Genomic DNA, 25,289 nt, shown 5'->3' on the forward strand with positions numbered 1-25,289 from the left:
AATGCTAAAAACATTTTTTAAAAAAGCTTTAAAAACATCTTTTTTTTTTAAAGGGATTAATTGTGGAATAACGGCACTGACTGCTCTGCAGAATAGTTTCCAATGAACATGAGGAGTGTCTTAGTTTGCACAAGACGTTGACAAAAAAGGCTTTGAAATTAATAAAAATAAATTTGACACATATTTCTAGGATAATGAGAGAAATATAATTTTCTAGGTTAGATTCTCTGTAGAAACAGTAGTAACACAGGAAAGAAGCAAAGTAAGAAACCAACAAACATACAAATATGTAATTCTCCATCTTTGGAGATGGCAGGTGTTGCCACCACTCACCATATGTTCAGAGGCACACGTTACCAAATTCTTCCAAGCTACACAGCAAGTGGATTGGACTGTGAAAGACCAACCCAAATGGGGTTTGTAGTTTGACAAATTTGTAGGGCAGTATCATATCTCAGAGAGGAGGTCAGGTCTCCTGCTCCCCTGGTGCATTCACTATAGCTGCCCAATTTCCCTGCTTTTTAAAGTTTGATAGAAATATCTGTTGGCTATAGGTACATTCTTACACCGCAAGTTTTTTTTGCGTATTAGTGAATAGAAATGGGTAGCAACAGAAAGACCAGAGACACTATGAGACAGTGATTTTGCTGTATGATATCTGCAAAAGAAAAATTAATGGAATTAAGCAAGTGCTTTGCATGAGGAGAGTGAAAACTGATGATGATGTGAAAGAAGGCAAATAAAATGTTTGTTCCAAGTATGCAAGTAAAACATCTATTTACATATGTCTGTTCCGATGTGAGCAAAACAGAAACACACATGGCAAGTACTTCAGTACATTTGCACTCCTGGCGATGCACTTAATCTACTCCAGCTGTCTTAGTAAGCAAAATAAGGGGCTAGAATAATGAGAGCTTTGTGTAAACAGTATTCTGAAGAAGTACCAAATCAGGTCACAAGCTTTAATGCAATGAGTTAAAGTAACAAGAATGTGGGGATGAAATTGACTTTCATGTTTGTAACTTGCTAAAGGAAATTTAAAAATCAAATCTATGCTCCCTGGTGAGCTAAATACTTAGTTGCTTAGCAATTATCAGGAGGAGGAAGAAAGAAAAATCAAAGTATGAAATTTCTAACAGCGTGTGTGTGGCTAAGTTTAAGTCTTATGGCCATACCTCCAAGACCCAAACAAATGGCCATTTTTTCAAAATTATTCACCCATACAACCATCAGGAAATTGTGTGATTTTGGCCACAGTCCAAACAACACAGAACTAGGTGTGCTTAAATCTGCTAATCTCAATGAACTTAAAAGCATGCCTAAGTTTTTGTTGGATTGCGGCCTATACTGGCAAACAGGGGCATAACTATGTTTCACTTAAACACAAGCACATCTCCAGGTCAATCTGCTACAAGTAGATATTATATTTCAGACAGTGAAGGCAAGCATACAATTATATTAGAGTTATCTCTGCACCACAGTTATAACTAGGTTCCTTGAAGCTGCAGTGGGATTTATTCAGAGCAGCCCTGATCCACGTAGTGCTCAATATACCAGGTGCCACCAACACACAAACCTTACCTGCTTGACAGCTTTTCAATTGCAGATTCCAGATTTAAGACTAATCAACCACCCTCTCACTCTTTAACCTTATCTTCCCCATTTTGCATTCATCATTCCACTTCTACTGATGTTTCACTAGAGTACTCTGACAGAAGTACTCTGGAAAGTTATGAGACTTTCCATATACAGGACTACAGAGAACAAGAAAGGGCTTTTTTCTAATTTCTAGTTAGAAAGGGAAACAGCAAAATAAATAAATACATTTTACTGGCTTGTCAAAGTTTCTCCCAGCTTTAGTACAGTATTTTAAACACAGAAGACAGAACACCAGTCATTTCTGTTAAAACAAAAGTCTTCAGCCAAGGGGCTGGTTACTTTAGCAACTGCCAATCTCTTCCAGGTAGGCTCACCATACAGGAGAACTTGATAGTGTATTTTGCAGCTATTTAGTGTGTAATCAAGGCAAATAAATACAAAATCCTATTCCAGATAATTCAAGAGGAGAATTTTCTCATAATTCTAGAGACTTTCATAGTCAAGATTCTAGAGATCTGCAGTATCCAGTTTGGCATATAGAAGGGTGTGTATATGTTCATATGATGGCCTCATTCAGATGTAATACTATGGTTGTCAGATACTCCCTCACCTCCTTTGGTGCAGGTGGAAGAGACTGGAAGCTTTCGTTTCTTCTTAACTAACCACAGTTTAGTGTTATGTCCAAATCCAGACTGTGGCTGGTCTTAGCCATAATTTAAGGAAATAAGCCAAGATTAATATTTTTAGGGTTTGAACATAACACTAAACTGTGGTTAATTGAAAATGGAAGGAAAAAATTCCCCTCTCCTCCTCTTGGTACATCGGAGGAGAGGGGAGGAAGAAGTGCCCAAAGTTCAGGCATGTAACATTAAACCACAGTATCCAACTTGTGCTGGACAGGGTTATACTCCCCCTGAAATCACAGGTTTGCAGTTTGGGAGTTCTCCTGGACTCGGCCTTGAACCTGGAGGCACAGGTCTTGGCTGTGGCAAGGAGTGCCTTTGCTCAACTAAGATTGGTACGCCAACTGCGCCCGTTCCTTGACCTGTCAGACTTGACTACGGTGACACATGCCTTAGTTACATCCCGATTGGACTACTGTAATGCGGTCTACGTAGGGCTGCCCTTGAAGACTGCTCGGAAACTTAAACTGGTACAAAGAGCTGCAGCCAGGATGTTAACTGGAGCTGGGCTCAGAGAACATACAACCCCGCTGTTGTACCAGCTCCACTGGCTTCCAATCTGTTTCCGAGCACAATTCAAAGTGCTGGTTTTAACCTATAAAGCCCTATACGGCTTAGGTCCAGGCTATCTGTTAGATCGTGTCTCCCTCTATGACCCTGTCCGAGTTTTGAGATCATCTGGTGAGGCCCTGCTCAATATTCCATCTTTCTCACAAGCTTGCTTTGTAAAAACACAGAATAGGGCCTTTTCAGTGGCTGCCCCTAGATTGTGGAATTCCCTCCCTAGCGAGGTTCGACTGGCTGCCTCACTTTCATCCTTTTGTGCCCAGGTTAAGACTATTTTATTCAGACGGGCTTTTAACTAATATTGTTTTTTTTTAACTTTTACTGATTTAATCTATTTTTAATTGTTTTAAACTGTATATTGCTTGTTTTTAATTGATTATGGTTTTTATTTGTAAGCCGCCCTGAGTTCCTTGGAAATAGGGCGGGGTATAAATATTTTAAATAAATAAAATAAATAAATAGTTTAGCATTATGTCTGAATTAAGTTATTAAATTGTTCTTGGGTTCAGATATGCAGAAACCTCTACCTAGAAAGTCAGTGGGTGAATAAGCTGTGATCATTATTATTATTATTAGTAACAATTATTCTTATTCTTTGTAGCTTACTACAAAGGGTTTTGTCTCAAAGTGGCTTACAATTAAAAAGAAAATCTTCCACATATGTTTATGTTTAAAGATTAGCAGTAAAAATTAACACCCGGAAGGCCACATTCTCATCTGAACAATTTAAAGATTCTGAATGTTTCATCAATAAAGAAATAATGTTACTACTTCTTAAAACAGAAAATATGTTAGTCAAAAATCAGTGGCAGATTTTCCGCTGCTAAAAGGACATATCACTCCATCTACTACTGAACTCAGCTTCCCCTTGTTGACAGTACTGGAGCCAAAACAGGGCAACTAAGAAACAAGAAGGAAGTGTTGGCATATTTTCAGGAACCTTGAGGTTTGCAGAAGTGCAAAAAATAAAACAAAACCCTGGAAGGAGGCAATCCCCCAACAGCCCAACAAGGATGGAGTGTGACCAGTGGTTACCAGGAGCCACAGAATATTGAGTATCAGTGGGAAAATAAAAACCTGAGGTGGCGAGGAGAGTGAATTGACCAGCTTGAGCTTCATACAGCTTATGCTATCCCTAGAGGAAGGCATGGCAGGTGGCTGGAAGCCAGAACATAAGAGTAGCCCTACTGGATCAGACCTGCTGTTTCCCACAGACACCTATGGGAAGGGACAATAGCCCTTTCCTCCCCAGTGACAGGTATTTAGACACATGGTGCCCCTGATCTTGTGAGGTGGTAGCCACAGATAGTCTTATCCTCCCCGAATTTATCTAATCCCCTTAAAGCTGTCAAAATTTGGTGGCCACCACTACATTTAGAAGAAGCAAATTCTCCAACTACACTGTGTGAGCAAGTGTTTGTCCTTAACCTCTCATCATTCAGCTTTAATGGATGACTCCGGGTTCTAGTGCCATGAAAAAAAGAGAAATGTATTTCTATCCACTTTTTCTACATCATGTATACTTTTATACACCTCGATCATGTCTTGCTCTTACTCTAAACTAAATAGCCCAAACAATGTCATCTTTTTGTGTAGGGGAGTTGCTTCATCCCTCTGATCATTCTGGTTGTCGTTTCAGCACTTCCCATTGAGGGCTGAGGACATACTGCAATATTTGGGGGCCATGTCCCACTTATTTATACCAAGCATTAAGCTATTATTATTCTGAAGAAAAATCCATAGAGTTAAATTGGGGAAAAACCCCTCTCAGATACAAATTATTTAGAGGTTGTATGGGTCATTGTAAGATTGAACAGGCAAGAAGATTCTGACCTGCTCCAGAGTCATCTTCTGCAGCTCCTTCTCCCAAGCTGCACGGTTGTCATCCAGGTGGTAGGAAGCAGGTGGGGTGAGTCCACGGAGAATCAGGGGGTCCCGGTCATGGCACAGGGCTGTCAAATGTCCAATATACAACTTCAACTTGCTGCGATTCTGATCAAGATCTAAAAGGGGCTGAATTACCTAAAATAACAGAATATAAGTCAAACATAGCTTGAAACACAAGCAAATCGGCATTTACTTAATTATAATATAGAAAACTGAAGGAGGGCTAAGAGAAGTAACCAAAATCTTTCCACTGAAAAAATACCATCACAGAGAGGAAGAATGTGTGAATCCAGTTGTCAGAAGAGCCACATGCAATTAAAAGGCAAATGTGCCAAGCAAATTAGCACATTTCAATGTTGTACATTAGAATACTATTTTAAAATGTTTTCCAGATTTGAAAGAGTCGAAGAATGGAAAATTAACATTCTATTGATTACAGCCAATCATACACCGAGGAATAAGAAAGAAAGCTGCTAAAAACAAAAAGAAGGTACGAGGTCTGCATCAGTGGCAAAATTTCAGCTGTCAAAATGTTCACATTCAGGCAAAATCTGTGATTGCACCTGCTGCTTGTCAGCAGGCAAAAAGTATCTTTCCAACTGTACTCTCTAACCTTGCTAATGAACACAGAAGAGTGATAATCTCTCAGTCAGCAGAAACAGGTGCTGGTACTACTTTCAACAGTGTCCAGTGAATACACAACCATTCTGGCTCCTTTGCTATGTTTCCAACACTCTTTGAATGGATTAATGGTCATGCCATAGGAGCAGCTGAAAGCTACAGATTAGTGGTGTCAAAATCCCTTCCCTAGTAAGACTGTAGAACTCTGTTTATAGCACATTAGGATTAACATTTTAGCACTGTAAAAAGAAACAGCATGGAATACTACCTCTGATGCAGGGAATTTAAGATTAAAAAAAGCAATGCTGTAAGATTAAAAGGAAGGGCCGCAAGACTGGAAAGATTTTGAAGATTATTTGATAGGCAAAAATATTGAAAGGAAATCTATTTTCATCGACACATTGCTTGTGGTTGGCTGCAGAAAAGAGCAGTAATATTGGCTATCCTATAAGACTTCCCTCAAGTTAGCAGGCCTGCAGTATAACTGATAAGTAAAAGTATGTCATAAAGAGCAAGATAAGAACACTTCAAAGGAGAAATAATTCATAGTTCTTTAGAGTTTGCTGCAAAATGCAACTGTTTTGATGTACATCCATTGTTAAAGTTCTTGTAATTTAAATTTCTTGGTTTTTCTCCAGTTTGGAACCCCTATATTAGCAGTTGTCAATCTAACTGAGTGCTGGTACTGGTAACTTGAAAGCTGCAGACAGTGCGGCCTGGTAATATTACATTTCTTGAGTATGCAACAGAATAATGAAGAATTCAAAAAGCCCTTCTTATTCTAAGAATCTTTATTAGCCCGTCATCATGCATGTCCCAACCCATACAGAGGCCCGGAGAACAGTAACAAGATCTAGGGCCTTTTTGGTGGTGGCCCCCGAATTATGGAATGCCCTCCCAGATGAGATACGCCTGGCGCCTTCCCTGTCATCTTTCCGGCGGCAGGTAAAAACCCACCTCTTCACCCAGGCATTTTAATGTATTTTATGCTTTTAATCTTATTTATTTTATTTCTAGTTTTCTTTTACTTTGTTTATATAATGTTTTATATTGTTTGCGCAATACATACTTGCTGTATTTTAAATATTGTGGTTTTATCATGTTGTACACCGCCCTGGGAGCTGCTAGCTATAGGGCGGTTTAGAAATGCAACTAAATAATAAATAAATGTCACTTTTTGCCTATCACCCAGTTCCATCTTTTCCCAGTTTCAGCATTGTAATTTCTGTATGATCCAGGATTTAATAGAACCTAACCTCTGAATGGGGCAGGAAAAGAACTGAAAAATCCCTACCCAAAAATCTAGAAATATTTTAAATAAGTATGTGATTTTCCATTTGTTTATGGCAGCTGGTTTACCACAAACATCAATTAGCACACCTAAAATCCATATAAACTGGTGCCTTTTAGAAAAAAACCTTATCGGTTGTTCATGGTTACAAGTATATGACTGGGTCAATTACATATCAAAAGTACAAACTGCTCAGCATTTTACAAGAAAATATTTTAACACCCCCCCTGCAAATCTAAAGCAACCTGTGTGTCTAAATGATACAGCATGGTCTTCCCACTTGTGTCCATGAAACTGGTGCCTGATTGAAAAACTTTTGCATTTATGGGTCTGATAGGTGTGCAATTCCTTCACCAGTTTTAAAGTCTAAAAAACATATATCAGATTACGAATGATACCAGTGTTTTCTCAGCAGGCCCCTCTTGAGTTGAAATTAAATTTAAGATTTACTCTTAAGAAAGGGAAAAGAAGGTCAAGAACGTAGAAAGTATTGGGTTGCAAAATCAAAAATACCCAGACAACATAGTATCTTTTTTTTGTGTTGGAGAACAAGGGTGAAGCTGCGTATAACTGAGAACACAATACTTAATCTACAGAGATTCCTAGTCTTCTGCTTTTAAAAGATAAAGTATGATAACACTGCATGTTCCAAAATGATAGACTTTGCCAAAATGACACATCCCATATCTCTTTTAACCTTTGCTAGTCTTCTGGTCTAGCAGGAAGGAAACAATAACAATATCCTTTAAAGTAGTATCATTATCCAGCTGAATATGAATTCCTTTTGTACAAACTATCTAAAATATGGGATAAGAACATATTAAATTGGAAACAAGATAATTTTATTCATGGATGAGTCACTTGTTGAAAGCATCCTAATTTGATTACTGCTGCTTATTTTGGAAAGGCTGATCATGCCTTCTTGAAGTGTAGTAAAGCTTGCAGAGGAGTTCATTTCTTTCCCTTGGGATGCATTAACTCTACCAGTAAGTAGTGTCCTTATCTCTATGTTTCTCCCACATCTAATTTGAGCTGGCCACTTAGCAAGAGTCACAGTGCTTCCCACAACTGCAGAGCTTATCTTAAGAGGATGCAAAAGCACCTGCCAAGCAGAAAGGCAGAGCTAGACAGGACTGATGAGCCAGGTCACAAGTCTCTGTGCAACCTGAATGCTTTCTAGAGGTACAATGGACTAACAAGGTTTGCCCAAGATATGGGAATATTTTCCAAAACAGCCTCTGTTTATTAACAAGAGAGAGATTCTGACCATCCTTTTCTTTGCCCAAGCTAGCAGCATTCATTCAACATTTTAAGCACACGACATTAAAAGGACATTTGAAAATATTGGCAAAATGAACCAAGTGAATTTATTTAAAAAACATCCACAGAAGTTGGCTCAATACAAGATACCTATTTTCATTTCAATGCTAAACACTGGGCCAACTGATAATATTTATTAACCCTTTCAAATATTGCTTGGACTGAGGACAGACATTTCATTCTGAGAAGCTTCCATCAGAAAAAAGATAATTCAAATACAAAACAATAAAAGTACTATTAAAACAATATAATTAAAAACTAAGACTAATTAAAAGCAGGTTATCCACATTCTCTCTATAACCCACAGAGTGAGCAGAACTTCAACAGGAGCACCAGCCACAGCAATAATAATCTCCCCAATGACAGTTTAGAAACCTTCAGATACCATAAGCCTCGAGGAATGGACCGTCTTAATAGGTTCAAACCACCCCTGCATTGGGAAATAGCGCCTGAAAGTCTAAACCTCAACATGAAATGGTCTGAACATCACTTGATGAAAAATCTCCTACATGTAGACCTTCCATATTCCTGCCTCCAAAAGCTTCTGTCATGAGCCACCCTGTTCAGGTCTTGTAAATGCAGGTCTGTGGCTTCCTTTAAGGAATCAATCCATCTCTTGTTTGGCTTTCCTCCTTTTCTACTCCTTTCTGTTTTTCCCAGCGTTATTGTCTTTTCTAGTGAATCATGTCTTCTCATGATGTGTCCAAAGTATGATAATCTCAGTTTCATCATTTTAGCTTCTAGTGATAGTTCTGGTTTAATTTGTTCTAACACCCAATTATTTGTCTTTTTCACAGTCCATGATATGTGCAAAGCTCTCCTCCACCACATTTCAAATGAGTTGATTTTTCTCTTATCTGCTTTTTTCACTGTCCAACTTTCACATCCATACATAGAGATCAGGAATACCATGGTCTGAATGATCCTGACTTTAGTGTTCAGTGATACATCTTTGCATTTGAGGACCTTTTCTAGTTCTCTCATAGAGGCCCTCCCCAGTCCTAGCCTTCTTCTGATTTCTTGACTATTGTCTCCATTTGGGTTAATGACTGTGCCAAGATATTGATAATCCTTGACAAGTTCAATGTTCTCATTGTCAACTTTAAAGTTACATAAATCTGTTATCATTAATTTCGTCTTTTTGATGTTCAGCTGTAGTCCTGCTTTTGTCCTTTCCTCTTTAACGTTCATCAGCATTCGTTTTAAATCATTACTGGTTTCTGCTAGTAATATGGTATTGTCTGCGTATCTTAAATTATTGATATTTCTCCCTCCAATTTTCACACTTCCTTCATCTTAGTCCAATCCTGCTTTCCATATGATATGTTCTGTGTATGGATTAAACAAATAGGGTGATAAAATACACTCCTGTCTCACACCCTTTCCGAATGGGAACCAGTCGGTTTCTCCATATTCTGTCCTTACAGTAGCCTCTTGTCCAGAGTATAGGTTGCGCATCAGGACAATCAGATGCTATGGCACCCCGATTTCTTTTAAAGCATTCTATAGTTTTTCATGAGCTACACAGTCAAAGGCTTTGCTGTAATCTATAAAGCACAGGGTGATCTTCTTCTGAAATCCCTTGGGCCATTTCATTATCCAACGTATGTTTGCGATATGAACTCTGGTGCCTCTTCCCTTTCTAAATCCAGCTTGGACGTGTGGCATCTCTTGCTCCTTCACTAATAGGCAAAAAACCTTGCGGATTAAGAACGTACCTATAGCCCATAGATAATTCTATCAAACTTTAAAAAGCAGGGAAATTGGGCAGCTATAGTGAATGCACCAGGGGAGCAGGAGACCTGACCTCCTCTCTGAGATATTGGACTGCCCTATAAATTTGTCAAAATGCAAACACCATTTGGGTTGGTCTTTCACAGTCCAATCCACTTCCTGTGTAGCTTGGAAGAATTGGGTAACATGTGCCTCTGAGCATATGGTGAGTGGTGGCACTACCTGTCATCTCCAAAAATGGAGAATTATGTTTTTGTATGTTTGTTGGTGTTCTTCTTACTTTGCTTAATTCCTGTGTTACTATTGTTTCTACAGAAAATCTAATCTAGAAAATATAATTTCTCTCATTTTTCATCCTAGAAACCTGTGTCAAATTTATTTTTATTAATTTCAAAGCCTTTTTATTGGTCAATGTCATATGATGGTGAAGACAGCCTTTTGTGTTTCAAATTGGAGGTTGTGTTCTATTTCTATTTTGGGTGCATTAACAGTTGAATCTGAAACTGCAGTTTGATGTAAAATCAGACTGATAACAATATGTTGCTACTTCAGGAATTACTCTAGCTGTTGGAAAAAACAAACTTAGCCTGCCCAAGATGCATGTTTTCAGCCTGCTATGTTTAAACCACTTCATTTAAGGCAAGGTGTGCAAGGTCAATCAAAAACATAGAGCACACCTAGAAGTTTGCTAGAATATATTTCACCTCCCACTGTTTTATCTTGTGCAAACTGAGACACACTGGATGCCCACTGGAGGCTATTCTGTAGAATAGTCAGTGCCATTAATCCACAATTATTTTTTGAGTTTTTTGAGTGTAAATTTTTGCAAAATATTGCTGTATTTCACATATTCACAGAAATAGAAGCAAAAGAAAATGATTTCCTATAGGAACCTCAATAAAATTGCACAGTAAATCAGACATATTTAAAGTGACTGTCTGAACTATGTCAACTGCCTTACCAAGATCAGCACAGCACATGTCTTCTTTCTATTATTTGGGCTGATTGCAGGTGTTGCCACCACTCACCATATGCTCAGAGGCACATGTTACCAAATTCTTCCAAGCTACACAGTAAATGGATTGGACTGTGAAAGACCAAACCAAATGGTGTTTGCATTTTGACAAATTTGTAGGGCAGTCCAATATCTCAGAGAGGTCAGATATTCTGCTCCCCTGCTGCATTCACTATAGCTGCCCAATTTCCCTGCTTTTTAAAGTTTGATAGAAATATCTGTTGGCTATAGGTACATTCTTAAACCGCAAGGTTTTTTGCTTACTAGTGAATTTCTCAGCTTTTTAATCCGGGAGGTAAGAAATGGGATCCTGTGCAAGCTTGCAGAGAATGGATTGATTTTTTCCATGCTTATTGAGTTCAGTGGGATTTACTCCCCTGCAATCATGCTTACGATAGGTGAAACTGACTGGGGGGAGAGGGAGGGATGGCTATAGTGGGCAGGGAAGAAGGAAGGAGCAAGAAGAAAGAGGGGAGGGGAGGAGGAAGGGAGAGGAGAGGGGAAGGAGGGGGAAACCAGGTTTGATCATTTGCATGCTTATTGATTTCAATGGGATTTACTCCTATGTAATCATGGTTAGGATAGGTAAAACTGACCATGGGGTAGGAGCAGGGGGAGGGGAGAAGACCACGATACCTGTCGGAACGCCATTCCCGATACGAACCGGCCCGTACACTACGGTCTACTACGAAGGCCCTCCTCCGGGTTCCGACTCATAGGGAGGCCCGGAGGGTGGTGACAAGATCTAGGGCCTTCTCAGTGGTGGCCTCCGAACTGTGGAATAGTTTCCTCGAGGAGGTGTGCTTGGCGCCGACATTGTTATCCTTTCGGCGCCAAGTTAAAACCTTCCTCTTTTCCGAGGCATTTTAATTTAAGTTAACTTAATTTTAAATGTGTTGTAACTGATTTTAGATTGTTTTATTTTTATATGTTCTGTTGTATTATATTGTGTGATTTTATTGTATTTCTTGTGTTCACCGCCCAGAGAGCTATTGCTAGTCGGGCGGTATAAAAGTCTAATAAATAAATAAAATAAATAAATAAGAGAGGGAAGGAGAAAGGGAAGGGGAAGGAGGAGAGTGCAGGGGGAGGGGGAAGGAGGGGAGGGGAAGGAGGAGAGTGCAGGGGGAGGGGGAAGGAGGGGATTGGAGGGGGAGGGAAAGGAAGGGGCAGGGGAGGGCAGGTTTGATCATTTGCATGCTTATTGAGTTCAATGATATTTACGCCCATGTAATCATGCTTAAGATAGGTAAAACTGACCATGGGGAGGGGGAGGGAAGGGGCAAGAGGGAAGGGATAGGAGGGAGAAGGGAAGGTAGGTTTGATCAGTTGTATACTTTTTGAGTTCAATGGGATTTATTTCTGTGCAATCATGTTTGAAAATGGAAATGGATTGCCTTCAAGTCTATCCTGACATATGGTGACCCTACGAATAGGGTTTTCATGGTAAATGGTATTCAGAGGTGGTTTTACCATTGCCTTCCTCTGAGGCTGAGAGGCAGTGACTGGCCCAAGGTCACCCAGTCAGCGTCATGGCTGTGTGGGGATTCAAACCCTGGTCTACCAGGTCATAGTCCAATACTGACCTGGACAAGGGGCAGGGAGGATAGGAGGAGGGGCAGGGAGTGTAGGAGGAGGGGGAGGAGATTGGATCGGTGGGCATTGGGAGAAGAGAAGCCCATTTCCTTTCCAAAAGGAAAACATTGTGAACAGTATCATTGCTTTCAGTGTTTCCCCCACCTTTTTATTCTACAGCAGGCACATGTCGCCTCCCACCGAAATTTAAACCAAAGCTGTCCCTGGCCACATCCATACCAGACCTTTATTGCACTTTAGACAGGCATGGCTTCTCCCAAAGACTCCTGGGAAGTGTAGTGAGTGAAAGGTGCTGAGAGTTGCTACGAGATGCCCTGTTCCCCTAACAGAGCTTCAATCAGAGAGGCTGACTGTTAAACCAGTCTGGCCACTGAAGCTCTGTCAGGAGAATAGGAGTGACTGTCTCATATGAAATCCAAGTCTGGTGTGGGTGTGGACCCCTGATCAGCCAAGCCCAGCAGCTGTGAGTCTGGCTTTTAGAACACTGACAGTTGGTTCTTACTGAGCAAGCCCAACATTATCATTGAGTTCAGTTTATTAAATTCAGTTTATTAAATTAATTAAAAATCAGCCAGGCATTTTTTAACTTTTAACCTGTAGAAGATGAAGGTCAGAGTATGGGGCAAGGTCAATAACAGGATTATAGGTCCTCTGTGAACATGGCTGATTTTAATGAATTTCAACAGATTATGAGAACTCTGACAGAAAAAAGTCCAAAAGGGCTCTGGGTTTCTCTCTCTCTCTCTCTCTCTTTAGACTTTGAACTCTCGATTCTTTCTGACTGTTTTGTTTATTGCCATGAAAATTGAGAGGGTTGTTAAGCAAGCATTTCTAAGTTCAGGACTATAAGTTTTGTAAGGTTTTGTTTTGAAATAAGCTTATGGGAAGCATCAGAACGGCATGGGGGGTATTTTCAATTTAACATCGCAGAATGTGAAAAATCCACGCTGGCTATGGTATACAGCCACTCTTGTGGCTGTATAATATTGTGCCAATGGCATTTTGGGATAGCCCCATGGCTTTCATGGCAGTCAAAGCCCTGAGCCATCCAGACAAGGAAGCCTTGGCAGGAATATTGAGGCCTCCAAGACAGCAACCCTTGGTCCCTCAACTCCAAGTCCAGTAGTGTAGTGCCAAATTTAGAAGTCCAGGGTCCCTTCATGAGTTATCAGGATTGGCCTCAAGGCCAAATTCGACAGGTGACTGTGAGCACTCACATGACATCATTATCCAACCCACTTATCAAAACCCCTTGCAGGAGGTTCCCAAGCCGTAACATCCTGCTGACTCAAATGAAAGTCCCAGAGCTACCCTCAGATGGGCTTCTGAAATATTTCTCTTGCCCCTCTGCAAGTTTCCCACTTCTTCTGGCAGAGCCCTCCAGCATTAGCTAGTACTGCCTCTTGACCTAGGAAGTGGAAGGTCAGAGACCAGTATGATAAAGTTTGACTCAGCTCCTATGGTGTATGCATGTATCCTGGGGCTGTGGTGTTAAAGATGAAGCTTCATGGTTTATTAACTATTTGCAGCCATATGTAAGAAAGCTCATATTGGGTGTCCCAAGCTGTGGCAGCAAGTCCTTTTTACTCAGGACCATCTGACCTGCCCTAGTGACAGGGTCAATGTGGAACATGGGCAGGAATAAGACCCTGGAAAGCTCACCAGGTACAAAGGGCCCCTTGACAAAACCCTTTGTACAAACAACACACACAATAAAGGCACAATACACTTTGCATCTGTATACTTCTAAATGAAAGATTTCAACGTCCACACTTTAATAATTGATTCCATGTTTCATATTTCTCTCTTGTCCATTCCCATTTCATATTCTGTTCCTTTTTCCTGCACCATGTTGTCCTACCCTTTGGCTTTCTTACTATGATTTCAAACGTATTTTTTTCCATAGCAAAGGAGTTGCAAACAGTCCTTGAAGCCCCTATGATGTCATCACCCTTTTATCTGTTGTGTCAGTTCAGTTTTCCATAGTAACAGGAGTGAACAACAGTGTATCAGATTTAGCAACACAAACATGAACAACTCATCTACACTTTGTGACAAAAAGACAAGTCATATTTAGAAAAAAAGCATGTATGGTTCCTTAATTTTATCTTCTTTGTACATACTATTGTTAACTGGAGGTTTCTTTAATCAACATCTGCCACAACATTTTCATTTTACAATGTAAATTGGTCTGCACTGTTCCTGCCTTCTAAGAGAATTTCTCTTTTTTCCCATTAACTTACCTCATCTTGCCCTGCTCTCTGGCATTCGTCATTATGATACTAATACTCTTTTTCATCACATTTAATAGTTTAACACCATACACAAACACGTAGACATGGCAGAGAAACAAAGGGGCATGAGATCACCAACGAGCATGAATTAAATATTTTTCCCCCCAAAAAGGGGTTGCCAATTCAACCCCCAGGTTGTAAAATTAAAGTTTGACCCTGGCACAGCTGGATTAGGTTTTCCACGTAATTGTTTTAGAATGAAGGATCTGACCAATGCAACAATATATTTAACAAGAGAATTAATTAGGCAAAATGTACGCAGAGAAGATGGAGACCTATTTCTTCCATTAAGCTACCATTAACCTTCTCCAACTCCTCTTTTGTATTATCAAGCATTTCAGGTAATTGGGGGCATCTGACAATCTTGTAGCAATTTCAACAGCACGGTTCATTGTGCTCAAATTCTTTCGTGTAAATGGTGGAAATATAACCTCTTAGGTTATTTGTTTTTTTTTAAAAAAAGGATCTCTAGATCATTCAGCTTTTTAGCAAAAGTTTTTCTAATTGCCAATATTTACATGATTAAACTGTACTATTAAATTAAACTGGAGACATTCCCTGTTCCAACACAAATCATGCTGTTGCTTGCATATAAATCCAATCACATGCTCTGTGAGTGTATCCTCACAGTGACACAAAAGAGTAAGAAGTTAACACAGATTAAAAAAAATGAAAGATACAACAAATAAGTAGGAAAACATTTACATGCAGAGACCACATTAGAAAGGGAAAGGAAAGACACCCAAACCTCATGAATCACACAGAAGCAAGATGCAAGAGTGACCGTGGGAAACTTTTCTACTGGTAAAGAAAGCTGATTCTCACCGTTCTGAACAAAATGGCTGAACTAAGAGCATCTGATTGGCTATGCCCAAATACCCTCCTCCTCATCCTATTGGTTGAGAGAAGACAAGGGGGAAAAGCCCCAGAGCAGCATGGGAATGAAATAAAGAGGTGATTAGTATTTAAACCACACAAAATAATAACATTCCAGTGATAGGAAAAAGTAGTCACTAATTCCTGATCTATTCTGCTATCTTCAAATATCACGAATCATTATAAGTAGTCTTGGGTGACTTAGTTAATTTCTGGAGATTTAAATGTGCTGAAAACACATTTGATCAATGACTGTGGCCGAATTTCTCTGCATTTGCCACCCTGGGCTCCTACTGGGAGAAAGGGTGGAATATAAATCGAATAAATAAATAAATAAATCTGACAGTTTGCCTTCATCTCATATGATCACTACCTTGTGCTGCAATCATATTTCACATGAGGGAGGAGCCCTTAGCTTCCTGTCAGTGTGCAAAACAAATATCTTTCTATTCCCCAGTTAACTGAGAACTGCAGAACACTGCTTTAATCTGCGACAGCAATGCTGCTCCATGATAAGAAACATTATGTCTGACATCTCCAAAGAATAGCTTGGAAGTTTCCATCTACTGATTCACTTATTCTAAATGTTAAAGCTCAGCATGATAGGAACTGGTGGGCAGAAAAAATGTTACTCCATTTTCTACCTTAGCATGTGTGTCCTTCCAAGAAAAGCACAGACAACATACCATGCCCCCTAAGCTTTTTCTCCAGCATTACCGTTGGAAGCGGCTGAAGCATAATTTTTTACGTCAGTGAGCAATTTCAGTTTTAGGGGCTTTCATTTTTAATTTCTCCCATAACCATTCCACTGCACAGAGTCACATTTTTGTATGAATGGAATAGGAAATATTTACATCTAAATCCAAAATATGATGGTTTTAGAATTACAAGAGAGTGGAGATCTTTTATTGGCTAGGCAGTAACCATATAAGGTTTACTAATATTTTAAATTGGTGAATGCTGCAATATTGGCAAGGGTTTTCTATTTAGGAGGTTGTTTTGCATCACCTATAGGGCTTGCTAAGCCCTTTGTTAATGTCTAAGCATGTCTCAGTTTAGCCAGTGACACATGAATCTAGACTGTGCATTAGAAATGGTAAACTGATTGCCGTTTAGGTCAAGCTTCATTGAGCTTGTGCAAGAACAGCCTGTGATCATTTAGCACACAGGTTGGGATTCCCTCATGGGGATGGAGCCCTTACAAACAAGCAATAAGGTCACAGATTTGAGCACATAAGCCTCCACAGAAAGAAATAATGTGAAATATTCTTCACATGAGTTACAGTACAAATGATATGCCAACAAACCTCTCCTGGACTAATTCTTCTGAAACAATAGAATCTAATGATTTGCTAACAGGGAATTCCAATTTTATACATGGCAAAGGAAATCTATGTCATAAATTAGAACATACTAATTCTTTGAATTCTGTTTTGGAACAGCCGCTTCTGGTCCTAGATACTATACAATCAGTACACTTCAGTAAATGATCACTTTAAAAAGAAAAAAACAACCTTACCTGATCTGGGGAGGGTTTATGGTTAGTTTGGTTCGAATGAGATGACGATTTGAGGTGATCATTCTCATAGTTATCTGCCATCAATTTCATGCGATTTTGAGTCTACAAAAGAGATGTAAGAACACTGAGTTTTCAGTTTCTTATTTACAAGAGATTTATGCTATGTATTATATAGAACAAGAGGAGTGGAGGATAATTTTCTTGTTACATACAGGTAATCATACGAAATAAATATCAAATTCTAATTTCAACTTACTCAAGGGAGAAGCAGTTTTCATATGGACAAGCCATTAGACATCTACTAAAAGCAATTCACTGATTAACAATTAAATGAGAATGAGATAATACTGTATAAAATATTTCTTATTGCTGTACTAGTAAAGCTTGTTAGGATAGGGTATATGTGGACATTGGTATAGAGGTCTAAATGTATAATTAGCAAAACAAATTAAGGCAAGACTAATATTGAATCAGGAGAACAAATGCATTCCAAGGTGTAGAATTCTCTTAAGTCAGCTCCCTATAAAATTCCAAATGTTTAAAACTCTTTCCAGTTTGACACAAGAGATGCTTAAAGGTAAAATAAACAAAAACAAATGTGAGCACATGGAGATGCTCCTCTTTTGTAGGGCTTGTGTCTAGTCACCAGGGCCAGTTCTAAAGGGCGGCCAGGTGGGGCACTGGCCCAACAGCCCCCAAAGCTACAGGGGGCCCTTCAGCCGCCCCTCCGCTCCCCTTCCGCGATCCCCCCACACCCCCACCTACCTGTCTGCTGTCGTTTACCATTGCCCTTAACGAAGATGGCGGCCGCGGTTTCCCTAAGGTACTGAAGTCCCTGCCGCCATCTTAGTTGATGGCAGAGATGCACGCACGCGTGCCATCAACAAACATGGCAGCAGTGGCGTCATCTCCTTGGGGAAACCGTGACTGCCATCTTTGTTAAGGGCAATGGTAAAAGACAGGAGACAGGTAAGTGGGGGCGTGGGGGCCCCGTGTGCGTGTGTGTCCGCACACACACTGGGGCCCATGGCAAGCTGATGCCCAAGGGCCCCAGCATGCCTGGAGCTGGCCCTGCTAGTCACCAAGATGTTAAGACTTTAAAAGGAGTTTGAAGTGGGGGGGTGTATAAACCAGTGGAGGCCAGAGGAAGCCCTGGAGGTTGATTGACATAGCAGGAAGAGGAAGCAAAAGGGAAAAGACAGCTAATAAGTGAAAGACTGCTCAGGGGTTAACTGACCAGGAGGAGCCTAACAGGGCACAACTGCCAACACAGGAATAAAGCCTAAGGGTTTCAGTCAGGAAGGGAGGAGGGGATAGTGGTTGGGAAGGGACGGAGGGAAACCTACGACTAAGATGTGGTATCAGCTGAAGCTCAATCCTGATAAGACCGAGGTACTGCTTGTGGGTGACAGGGGAAGGTTGGGTGTTGTTGACCTGAAGCTTAATGGGGTGAGCTTACCCCTGAAGGATCAGGTCCGCAGCCTCGGGGTTGTTCTTGATTCCAAGCTGACCATGGAGGCTCAGATTTCAGCAGTGAGCCGGGCAGCTTGGTATCAACTACACCTCATACGGAGGCTGCAACCCTACCTCCCTATTCATCAGCTCCCACTGGTGGTACATGCCCTGGTCACCTCTCGATTAGACTACTGCAATGCGCTCTACGTGGGGTTACCCTTGAAAACGGTCCGGAAACTACAACTGGTGCAGAATGCGGCGGCTCGTTTGCTTACAAACAGCTGCCGCTGTGATCACATCACGCCAGTGTTATTTCACCTACATAGGCTTCCAGTTGTTTTCCGGGCCCAATTCAAGGTGTTGGTGTTAACCTTTAAATCCCTATAAGGTCTCGGCCCAGTTTACCTGAAGGAGCACCTCCAGTACCACCAACTAAGCCTCCCGACTAGATCAGCCACGCAGGGCCTTCTCTCAGTCCCACCAACGAAAACAGCTAGGTTGGCGGGGACTAGAGAGAGGGCATTCTCAGTGGCGGCCCCCACTCTCTGGAACTCCCTCCCTTTTGATCTTCGCCATGCTTGGCCGAGCATTAAAAACTTGGCTCTTTGGACAGGCCTTCGGGATCTCCGGAGTGGGCTAATTTTTCCATTATTGTTTAAAATTGTTTATTGATTGCCCTACATTGTCCTATACTGCTGCTATTTAGAATGGATATTGTTGACTGCATTGTATTTTATTCTGTATTTATATTGTATTTTATCGAATTTCAAGATGTACGTCGCCTAGAGCGGCTTCGGCCAGATAGGCGACACAAAAATTAAATTTTACTTACTTACTATATCAGCGAATGAGGATGCCTCTGAATGTCAGTGGGGAGAATGCTGTTGTGCTCAGATCCTGCTTTTGGGCTTTCCACAGGCATTAGGTTGGTCACTGTGAGGACAAGGTGCTGGACTAGATGGGCCACTGGCCTGAGATAGCAGGCTTTTCTTATATTCTTAGCTTGGAAGTAATTAGTTATAAAAATCAATTACTTGTAATTTATTACTTTTTTGAGGAACGAGTGCGTAATTACATTTTCATTGTAACAGAAGCAATTTTATTACTTGTGAGAAGTAAGTGTAATATTTCCAGCATTACTTTTGGGCGTTACTGGGGGGAGCAGGGGAAGTCTTCTGCTCCTCTGATTCATGGATGAAAATTATGTGCCTCAAACTGGGCTTCTGTGCAGCATTGCTCTTCCCTTGTGCTCTGTGGGTGTTCAGGAGGTGACAAGGGAGGAGGTGGACAGCGAGACTGGGTGCAGTGGAGAAAATAATTGTTAAAAAGATGGACAGTGTTGGAGAAGAATGGAGTGGAGGGAGAAAGGAGCCGGAGGGCAAGGATGTGGATGAAGGAGGAGGAGGCTGCGGTGGAATGGAGATAAAGAACTGTGGAGATGAGAGACTATGTATGCGTGTGTGTGTCAATACAGGCATACCCCGCTTTAACATATGCAATGGGACCGGAGCGTGTATGTAAAGTGAAAATGTACTTAAAGTGAAGCAATTATCTATGCATGTACTGCACTGCAATCGCCACTAGATGGCAGTGGCGTCATGCCATTAAGTGTCCGTAATTGCGAAGCGCATGTACGTTAAGCGGGGTATGGTGGCGTATGGAGCATGTACGTTATAGCGAGGTGACGTTAAGTGAAGCGACGTTAAGCGGGGTATGCCTGTACTGTGTTTGCACTCGGCATGCAAAGCGGCCTCCCCCAATCTCCCAGGCTACTTTGCTGCATTTGCAGTGTTTAAACTTTTTGCATCCCAGGAGAAAATGTTTGCTTGGCTGAGTATACCTTAGCTGGTTGCAGAGCAGGGCCCAGGAGGTGGTTGAATGAAAGATATGACACTTGCTGCCTCTGCCTCTCACCCGTCTCCCTTACCAGTGGAGAGACCACCACTGCTATCTTGTGGATAAAAAGAATTATTCTACTACCTCTGTCTGTGTTTTATTTTTAATGTTGTTTTAGGCTACTTAGGTGTGAAGCAGCTAAGGCCAGCACCTTGTAGGCACTCTAGCTTTTTTAAAATAAAAATAACTTAACTGTAATTGTAGTGATTACTTCTGAGTAATGGTAAAGTAATAAATTCCTTTCAGAACAATTGTAATTGTAATGGTAATTTATTCCTTTTGGGGGCCATGTAACAGTAATTGCAATTTATTCCTTTTAAAAAGTAATCTTCCAAGCTCTGGTTCTTAGGAGTGCTGAGGTCCAAGCCAGCTCTACAAGGCTTTGTTTCTGGAAGTGGCAGGTGTTGGTGTTTGCGCTGGCAGACATACACTGGCGTACCCGACCGTAGTCAGACCCTTGCTTTGCACCTTGCCAAGAATAACGCAACTCACGTGTAGAAATATACAGTCTTTTATCAGCAGAATAACATAAAGCAGTTCCAGCATCGAATACACAAGTTACACAGTCCGTCTTTCTCCTCTTTACTTCCCCACACACAGACATCCTTTTCTTTTCCTGTCTTTATAGCCCATCACGATCATTTAGTCATTAGGTGATTTAGGGTCTGCACCTGTATCGCCTGAGGGTTTTGATTTAGTCTTTACTGTCAGTTAACCTTTTCATGGTTGGTTTTCCTTCTTTGTGAAATGTACATGCTAACAGCAGGTCCTACAGCATCCTGCTGAGTACCGGTATTGTAAGGTGCCAGAAGCCTGGGAAGAGACGTTTTCCCAGTTCATCTGAACCAGATTTCTAGGTTTTTGTTTTCTGCCCAGTGACCAGGAGACAGTTGAGGAAGCAGAGCTAAATAAACACTGCTTTCTGTTATTAAATTCTTATTTAACATTGTTTCATTCCCACCTGCTTTTTTGAGTAGAACACCTGCCATGAAACTAGATCAGGTTGATTTACCCCTGGTAAGCCTCACAGTGACAGGGAAAACTTCTTCAAACAGGAGTCTAACCAGATGATTTTGTGGGCCTACAGCAGGGATGGGGAACTTGTGGCCCTTCAGATAATGTTCGACTCCCACTCCCATCAGCCCCAGCCAGCGTGGCCAGTTGTCAGGGACGGTGGGAGCTATAGCCAGCAACATCTGGAGGGCTGCAGCTCCCTATTGTGCATGTGTCTTTGGAGAATGCAAATTCTTACTCTCATATATTTACAAATGAGAACTGTAACCCTCCATCAGTAGTTGCTAAATGTACCCTGGCAGTGCTGAAAATATTTTATAAAACTTTAATGGAAAATTGTGAAGTTTTAACTGCTATGTGGTGTTCCAGGCTCTCCTTCAGACATTAAGTGAAGAATCTATGTGTTTGTTCTCACAGACTGAGATCAATTCTACCGTAATGGATTAACTGAGAAAAATAATAATAATGAAAATGTATGTAAGGTGCTAGGGGTCAAAATCACTCTGGAAAATGCTTCTATTTTTTAGTTACTTTTCATAATGCTTAGACTAGAACCTGTTCTTTCCATTTCTTGTGAAAAATTAACATAGATGGTGAAACAACAGAGGGTGAAAAACAGTATTTTGTATATTTTCATAATAGACAGATCACTCACTTTTCTTAACATCACTACAAACAGCATTGAGGGCCAATAGTATCCCCCAGGTTTACACAACTTTACAAACCTGAACTTTTAAATACCACCTCTTCCCCTAGTTAGAACCTTTCTTGTGATCAGCGAAACTGTTTTTCTTTCTTCCATCATAGGAATTTGCAGAGTTCATATTGAGTAATACTTAATAATTCTGCTTTTGGGCTTATTTTGATGCCAGTTGCACTCACACTCACAGCACTTCATGCCACATGAGAAAATTACAAGTAACAAACAATTAATTAGAGCCATTCAGTGGAATATGTCCAATAAGGCAATATCTGTTATCCAAACCTGAGAAGCATGGCATAAAATTCTGGCTGTGTTGGGATTACAAAGCATCATATGTTTATGATGCTGACATGTATAAGGGGAAGGAAGATGCCACAGCAGCTTCAAATCTAAGCCAGACAGTGGTTGAGAAATTAACAGCACATTTGCAGGGTTTTGGATGAACAATAACTGTTAACTTTCTCGTCTATATGCTACTAACCAGGGAATTGGCTACAAATCAAAAACAAAAGCTAGCTCTGGGTGGTGCATTGAATAAGAAAGAAACCAGAAATTCCCACACAGCATTCTTGACCACAAATACAGATATGTGAACAGAAACGTTTTTGATTTTCAAAAAGATCTGACAATTGTATCTACCAATTAAAGGAAGGATGAGGATTCTCCTTTCTTCAGTGCTTAAACACACAGTAATCTCACACAATAAGTGAAGGCCTGAAATAATTCTTCTCTCTCTCTCTCTCTCTCTCTCTCCTGTAGCATGATGCAGCATGATGACAGTGTGATGACCACCCACCTCACTGACAATTCTGTTTCAGCCTCAGAGGCTGAGGGTGAGGAGAAGGGAAGCGGCGGGTGGTGGAAGAGCAGGACAGTTGCTGATGAGCTGCCCTGGCCTATGCTGAGTATTCCTGTGCAGCATGCCTTGGCCAGTTGCCTCCCTCCTCCTCAAGGGAGAAGGTCTAAAGGAGGGGGGATGGAGGCTTCACAACCTGTGAAAGGAGGGTGGGGGGAAAGGAGGCTGGGGCAGTGGGTGTTTGTCAAGGGGGTGTGAGGGATAGGTGGGGTTGGCATTCTTTTGTACCTCTGTCCTGGAGGAGGGAGAAGCAAGGGGGTAATCATAAAAGGCTTTTCACAAGCTCTAAGGGGAGGAGTGGTGATGTGCATGAGCTTTAAGGGGAGGGGGATAGTTTGGGTGAGGGGGATAGATGGGAGGGTGACTGAATGAACAAAGCAAGTCAGGGTGGCAACCCCTAGTCATATAATAAAAGAAAAGGTGGTGTTGACACCAGTAATTAGATGGCCTCCACATACACTTCCAAATGCATGATAAAACTGGCCAATGGGGTCCTCTCCTCAAAATTATAGTGGATAATGCCTATTTAAATGCCTATGTTGCTTGGAAGCTGAACAACCCACAATGGTGTGAACATAAAAAAAAGTCTCTTTCTAGATGACCTTGGTTTACAGTTGATCAATTCTGGCTGAGTCTAGGGACGACACCACCTTGGCTGGGCCAGCAAAAGAAGCAGCCTGCCATGGCTGATCCTAAGGGGTAGATGTAATCTCTGTTGGTGACACAATTCTATCCTTTTTATTGTATTCTACCTTTGTATATATTGGGATAATCCGTTCCCGATAGTTTTATGTTTTATACTTATTTATATAAGTAAAACTTATATATATATATATATATATATATATATATATATATATATATATATATATATATATATATATATATATATATATATATATATATATATATATATATATAAATAAGTTTTGGAGTCACTATGGTGCTTGGGTCTCTTTCCACTTTTAGGAACAAAAAGAAAAAGCCTTATACTGACTCAGGCCATTTGGTACCACCTAGCTCAGTACTGATGACATGGACTAGCATTGGCTCTCCTGGATTCCAGACAATAGTCTTTTCCAGAAATAGAATTTTGAACCTTTGCATGCAAAGCATATCCGCCTACCACTGAGCTACTGCAACCTCACGTGATAAAGAACTTCATTCCCCCAACCCACAATTCAGAACCATGCCACTTGAAGCTCTTTTGCAACTGTTTATACTTGTTTTTATGGTTATTGGATTTTAAAGGGATTTATTTCTTATTGTGAGCTGCCTTGTTTCTAATCACCAACCCTACCTCACAGGGTTGTTGGAAAGACTCCATATACACGCACGTACCACAGGTGTAAAAATACATACACTCCATATAATAGTTTATTGTCATTGCAGAACATTTTTTAAAAAAATCAGTATTAGTTTCCTAGATAATAAAAACTGTGATACCTGATTAAGCCCAGCCTAATCGCTTTAAAAATAGGATTAGAAGGGGAGAGAAAGATTCACAACACAAACACAATTCTTTGCTATGTTCACTCAAAAGTCCCATTAATTTACAATCCTAACCTTGTCTACTCAAATGTAAGTTCTATTGAATTCAATGGGGTTTACTCCAGGTATGTGGGATTAGCATTACAGCTTTACTCCCAAGAAAAGTGAGTACTGGGTTAAAGTTTCAAAGTTTTTCAAAACACTGCCCTCTTTAACAGCCCAGGAAAATTTATACTTTGACTCCTGCACACAAAAGAAAAAAACCCTGAAAGATATATACTTACTCAATTTATGAGATTTTCAAATAAGCAGGAAAAAAACAACCATTTTCTGGTATTGCAATGGGGTCTAGGCACTGCCTGGAGGTCAACAAATCACAACCCTGATTTCATTGGCTACAAACCTGAAAGGGTGGGGTTAGAGCAGCCAGCCATGAGCTGATTTAACAGAAGTTTGGGGGGGAGCAGCTGATATATCTCGTGAACCAGACCACCTTAATTTTTTAAAAACAAACTTCATGTTTTTTAAAATTAAAGCTGAGAGTCCAGAGATTAAGGTGACTCACCCAGAGAGGACCATCAAAATTTGGAGTCTCCAGGCGAAAACCGGAGACCTGGCAACCCTAGTTATGCACTTTACTTTATAGGGCATTATTGACTCTGATGACCTTTTGGCAACTGTGTTGTTTCTAGAAAAGAAAAGGAAAGCTCTCAATGAAGGGATTTTTTTTAATTGCAAATGTAGTCATGTTTAATGCAACCCCTCCATGTGTTTTATTTTTATTGCTTTTGTGGGACACATCTGACTATAAAACTGGATTGCTACAGTAAATTATTCTACCGATGGAGGGTTTAAGAACATCAAAGTATTAA

The 25,289-nt window shown here is 40.6% G+C and overlaps 1 protein-coding gene across 8 annotated transcripts in view; it reads right to left on the reverse strand.

The window, feature by feature from the left end:
* Nucleotides 1–25,289, reverse strand: part of ERC1 (ELKS/RAB6-interacting/CAST family member 1) — a 319,311-nt gene that overhangs the window by 36,807 nt on the left and 257,215 nt on the right. For 6 of the 8 annotated variants that reach the window (XM_061638638.1, XM_061638637.1, XM_061638636.1 and 3 more), the window contains 2 exons: nucleotides 17,003–17,104; nucleotides 4,683–4,871 (listed from right to left, as the gene is read on the reverse strand). In XM_061638638.1, coding sequence (XP_061494622.1) covers nucleotides 4,683–4,871; nucleotides 17,003–17,104 — 291 coding nt within the window. Of the gene's footprint in view, nucleotides 1–4,682; nucleotides 4,872–15,432; nucleotides 15,500–17,002; nucleotides 17,105–25,289 lie in introns of those variants that run through there. The other 2 variants (XM_061638644.1, XM_061638643.1) reach the window with 1 other exon arrangement.

Source organism: Rhineura floridana, chromosome 8, assembly GCF_030035675.1.
Source record: "Rhineura floridana isolate rRhiFlo1 chromosome 8, rRhiFlo1.hap2, whole genome shotgun sequence".
Taxonomy (NCBI): Eukaryota; Metazoa; Chordata; class Lepidosauria; order Squamata; family Rhineuridae; genus Rhineura; species Rhineura floridana.